Source organism: Ipomoea nil, unplaced genomic scaffold, assembly GCF_001879475.1.
Source record: "Ipomoea nil cultivar Tokyo-kokei standard unplaced genomic scaffold, Asagao_1.1 scaffold2969, whole genome shotgun sequence".
Taxonomy (NCBI): domain Eukaryota; kingdom Viridiplantae; phylum Streptophyta; class Magnoliopsida; order Solanales; family Convolvulaceae; genus Ipomoea; species Ipomoea nil.
Genome location: NW_017619397.1, coordinates 1 through 5,695, shown reverse-complemented (window position 1 = coordinate 5,695; position 5,695 = coordinate 1). Strand labels below are relative to the sequence as shown.

The 5,695-nt window shown below is 36.9% G+C and overlaps 1 protein-coding gene across 1 annotated transcript; it reads right to left on the bottom strand.

Moving 5' to 3' along the window:
• Nucleotides 1-2,463: 2,463 nt before the first annotated feature.
• On the bottom strand, nt 2,464-5,339 carry LOC109162940 (pentatricopeptide repeat-containing protein At2g34400-like). Its single transcript, XM_019311645.1, is given in 5 exon segments — nt 2,464-3,037; nt 3,040-3,572; nt 4,434-4,623; nt 4,626-5,039; nt 5,042-5,339. Coding segments are annotated over 5 exon segments (1,848 nt in total). The 3' UTR covers nt 2,464-2,624.
• Nucleotides 5,340-5,695: the final 356 nt, after the last annotated feature.

Here is a 5,695-nt window from a genome sequence, read left to right as displayed (position 1 = left end):
GACAACAGAAATTTAAGGCATATTTAATCATAAAAGCAACAGCTTTGGCAGTATCACTTTATACACCAACCAACTGTCAGAAATAAAACTAAAGAAATGCAGGACCACACTTTATACAAACGTATTCAAACAATAATGTAGTACAACAGGACCCCACTACATCAAAATCAATACAAAATATAAGCAAAAGCAACAGCAGTAGGACCACAACACATCATATTCAAAGCAAATTGACAGCCATATTCGCATATTCCATTAACAACAGTATAATATACCTACACTATGCACATATATTGCCTCCACCAAAACAAAAAAAAAAAAAAAAAAAAAAAAAAAAAAAAAAAAAAAAAAAAAAAAAAAAACTATGCCTATATATTGTTCTACACATAGACTTGAACATACCTTACTCCTTCGCATATATTCACTACGACTTCGCCTTCACACCTTCGTCCCCAATGTTTGTCACCCACTGTTCGTCACCGATGTAGGGATGCCGTCTGGAGGTCGTCGGGATTAGGGATTTAGGGTTCGTTGGTCATGATTTTGGGAGATTTGGCAAGATTCCCAGTGGTCGCGAGTTTGTGTTCGTTGGTTTCAATTGACCAATTTGAATTAGGGTTAGCAATTGACCATTTAATTTGGGTATATTACACCTAAGTGATGAAAGTGCTGCCACATCTACAAAAACAAACAGGTTAATAACATATCAGCTCCACATCAGCAAAAGAAAACCGGAGACTTAAAGGCTACCTTCTAAAAGGGCTAGGCGACCAAAAAAAAAAAAAAAAAAAAAAAAGGTTTGTGGATCAAATCAGCACTTATGAAAGGTCAGGGTGCGGCATGAAGAATCGCATATGGTTCAGGTGGGATGACACTTTAGCCTTCAAATATTGGAAATAGAAAAGGAAAGAATTGTTCAACATCCTTGCTAAGCTCTCCGTTTATTTCATTTACTTTTGGGTCTCAAGATGATCCACATATGGATAGAACTGGGTTGAAAACCTATCTATTATCAGGTATTTGAGGTAGAATTCAGACTGAGATCATATTTTAGTATGTTAAGATTAGATCCTAGCATCCTGCTGATACTTGAAGTTAGATTAGAACTGTGTCCAAGTCCTATTACTTGAAGACGACTCTGATTGAATCAGTGCATATATAGTAAGAGAGAAGATAAAGTTTAAACACAAGAACTAGAAGCATACACACCTAGTCCACCTATTAAAGTGAAAATGAGAAAATAAGTACCAAGCTTCCTTTTCATATCTTCATCACTATGTCCACCTTTTGAGATGGCAAACCTCTCCACGAATTAAGTTGGATCAACTGATCAAACAATAAAAATAGTATGACTGCATCACAGAAGGGCATAGGCATAAAGGACACACCATTTTGTGATATGGATCTTGTTTACATGAAGTTAACCAGTAACTGGATTGTCCATATATCACAAAGCATGAAACTCTTGTGCACTTTGACGGTGTGACCTTCCTTTCCTCAGCACATCTGCAAGAGTGATTCTACGGATCCACCTCACCTAGAAATCGGAGAAGAAAGGGTTGAGAAAGTGACTATTCCTTCCCTTTCTCAAACTCAACTTGTGTTCGATAAGTAAAAGCTGTACTGAGTTTATGATACAAGGGCAAGAGATGCCATCTACTTGATTGACTAATCAAGCTTCTCAAATTAAATGGGAAAACAGAAGAAAGAAAATAAGGAAAAAAAAAAAAAAAACATATGAATGGGATAATAAAACCATGCATAACTTGGAATGGGGTAACCTCAAATCAGATATAGGAGTCCAGCACTCCAGCCACCCAATATACACTCAAAAATATTCAATTATCACTCCTTGAATTCATAATACAGTATGCCACCTGTATCCATTTGGCAAACTACAAAATAATATGAAACCAGAAATCAAGAGTACATTAGTTTTAAAGTACGAAGGAGCTTGTTTGAACTACACAGGATCGTACTTCCAATTTGATTGAGAAAAAAGTGCATAAGAAACACCAGTCAGAGCACACAGCACGCAATCAAGCAACTATCTTCGATGGCAGTTATAATAACTACTACAAGTGACATACTGAGAATTAAATCATATACCAAAAAAAAAAAAAACTTGAGCAGGCACACACAGGTGAGCAAATGTAATAATTGCACACAAGAAAAAAGAAATACTAACAATAACTTTTATTTTAAGATAACCAACTACAAATTTCTATCAAGTATCACCTATCTAAACCATTAAACTACATTGTACCAGTTACTTCAAATTGTGAGTTGAATAGTTTTCTATCCAATCAATTCTAATGTTTAGATTCTATAGCCATATTTCCCAGTTTTTGAATGCAGAATAACTACATCTTATGACCAAACTTATTCCTGGGTAGAGATCATATCAGGCAGGTTAACCACCTTTCATGCAACAATTGATGATATGTACTCTTTAGAATATGGTAAGTGGAAGAGGCTTAGACAAGGTCACTACTGAACCTTATGCTCATGATATTATTTCATAACAAGAATCAGAGGTTAACACCTACTACATAATGATTTTAGGCATGCATAACACTATAATGTCAAAAAATTTAAGAGAAAATCTCTTAAATCACACCTTTCTATGCAAAATCAGCAGTTAATGAGTCAGCTTCTATCTTTAACTCCTCATATAGCAACTGAAGAACTTCATAAATTTCTGTTGTGTTTTGATTTACTGAATCACCAGCATGAAACTCAAAAACTTGAGAATCCATCTCAATCCAGCTACAACCAGGTGTTTTAGTCACCCCTTTCTCTTTCATCAATCTGAGCATCTTTGCTGATTCATCCCATCTCTTCGCATGTGCATATATCTTTGAAGAAATTATATAATTACCAGAATTTGATGGTTCCATCTGTAGAATAAGCTCCATGACACGTTCAGCAATTTCAACATTTTTTACCTTGCGGCAGGCACCCAGCACTGCACCTAATAAAACCTCATCAGGTTTCTCAGGCATCTTCTCAATTAAGTCCCATGCTTCCTCTACACACCAGCACGAGACAAAAGATCAACCATGCAAGAATAATGCTCAATTTTTGGAACTAGTCCATGAGATTTCATCAAACTAAAGATTCGGTAACCTTCATCAACCAATCCTGCATGCACACATGCAGAAAGTACTCCAACAAATGTGATATCATCTGGGAGGTTAACATCACCCTCAGCTGACATGTGGTCAAATAGAGACAGAGCCTCAAAGGCTCTCCCATGAAAAGCAAGAGCTGAGATCATTGCATTCCATGAGACTCTATTCTTCATGGACATGTTTTCAAAAATTTGGTATGCAGAATCCAGGCTTCCACATTTTGCATACATGTCAATTAATGCTGTACCAACATAGATGTCATGCTTCAAACCTCTTGTTGATGCATATTCATCAATCCATTTCCCAATATCTAGGGCTCCAATAGAGGCGCATGCAGAGAGCACTACAACCAATGTGATTTTATTAGGATTAACTCCTGCTTCCTTCATGGTGTTGAATAATGAAATTGTTTCATCAGAAAATCCATTTTGTGCAAATCTGTCATAGATAGAAAACATATCAAAATAAGAAAATATAGAAAACAGAAGTGAAAACAATAAGAAACTATCACCATAATAAAGGACATATAAGAGACTTTCATTCTATGAAGTGTAGCTGTTGGACTTGAAGATAATGTCTTTAACTAGTATGGCACTACCTCTCCTCTAAGCTCCTTCTGTTATCTGCCTATCCCACCCCTTCCCAGGTCTCTATGTTAGGTGCATACTTATTTTCTAGATAGAAGTATCATGTTTCTTCTATATTTCAGGTGAGTAGCCATTTAATGAGATAACAAACATAACTATCATGTGTCACCTTCCCTGGACAAGAGGAATAATAATTGGTTTCCACATTAAAGTAATGTAATTTATGTAGAAGTGTAAGACTCCAGCAGAAATAAGTACAAAAGTAAACATGCATTGGACAAAAACCATAAATGATGGAGTTTCACTACACATACGGCCAATTTCTACTCCCTCACTTTTACTCCCTTACTTGGCAAGCTATGATAAGGCAGGCATTTTCACCATGTGGTCCTACCAAAAGTGTTTACTTCCCAAAGTATCATCATTTAGGAAAATGCTACATGTACTCCTAACTTTTACTCACACACTCATACCCTATACCCTTGAAGTAAACACTTTGGTAGGACCCATATAGTGAAAATGCCTTATTATAGCTTGCCATGTAAGGGAGTGAAAGTGAGGGAGTAGAAATTGGGTGTATGTGTAGTAAAACTCGATGCTCTGCATCACGGAAAAAGAATAAATAAATAAAACTTAACAAGGTATCTTAAAGGCCAAAAGAAACTTTGCAGGGAATCATGAAATTTTGTAAGAGTTAAGAAAAAGTGTTCACCCTGAAATCATTGCATTCCATATGATCACATCTTTCTTCCTCAGGCCATCAAAGATCCTCTTGGCTGAAGCCAAATCACCACATTTCCCATACATATTAATCAAAGCAGAGCCTATGAAGGAATTTAGTTCAAAATTTTTCTCTAGAACATAGCTCTCGACACACCTCCCCAAATTCAAGTCCCCAAGCCCCCACAAGCTCCAAGAACACTCACAAGTGTCATCTCATTGGGTTCAACCCCCTGATTCCTCATCTCCCCAAACAATTCCACCGCCTCCCTAGCATAACCCATCTGAGAATACCCTGAGATCATCGAATTCCATGACACCAAATCTCTCTCAGCCATTTCATCAAATACCTTCCGCGCGCATCCCAACTTACCGAACCTTGAGTACATCGTGATCAACGAATGCCTAACGTGAAAATCCAGGCACAACCCAGTTTTCACCACCTCACAGTGAGTTGACTTGCCAAGTTGAGCAGCCGGAAGGCTCCCGCAAGATATGAACACAAACGGGTAAGTAAAGTTATCAGGTTTTAGGCCTAAAGACTTCATCTTGCAATAAGATTCTAAGGCGAAATCGAACCTTTGCCACGTAGTAGCGAGCCTCTGATCATAATGTTGAACCCATACTCGTTGGGGGACGGGATGTGGGAGAAGTAAAGAGTGGCATAGTTGAAGTCTTGGAGGTGAATGATTTTGCGGAGAAGAAAGTTGGGTTTGTAAATGGAACGAATGAGGAATTGGGTATGGATTTGTTGGATTTGTTTGGCGGAAACGCATTGTTGCAAGTAGAGTAAGAGCTTCTGAGTTATATGCAGAAGCTGATGGTGTGGGTTATGGGAGGTTTCAAAGGTAAGAAAGCGGGAAGCTTGGAACTGAGAACACTTTCTGCTGAGGAGCATTTCTCGTCCCGCCTTAACAAATCATCTTTCCTATTTATTTACAGAGTTTTTTTTTTTTTTTTGGTACTAGTAATTGTTTTAGGCTCCGTAGTAAAGTATAAAAATGACTTCTGAAAAATGAGTCATTTTTTAGAAATTATCTTTTTTACGATATTTGACTGCTCAACGAATGTCTTTTTGTATTTTGTTCATTTTCTAAAAAATAAAACAAAATTATATACTTCATTTTCCAACTCAAATAAGTCTACTTTGATAATCAATTTCTCATTCACTCATTATCTGTTTTGAATGTATAATATATTATAAATTTCGCAGGTTAAGGCCACCAAAAAATGACCTGCGAAATAGCATGCCTA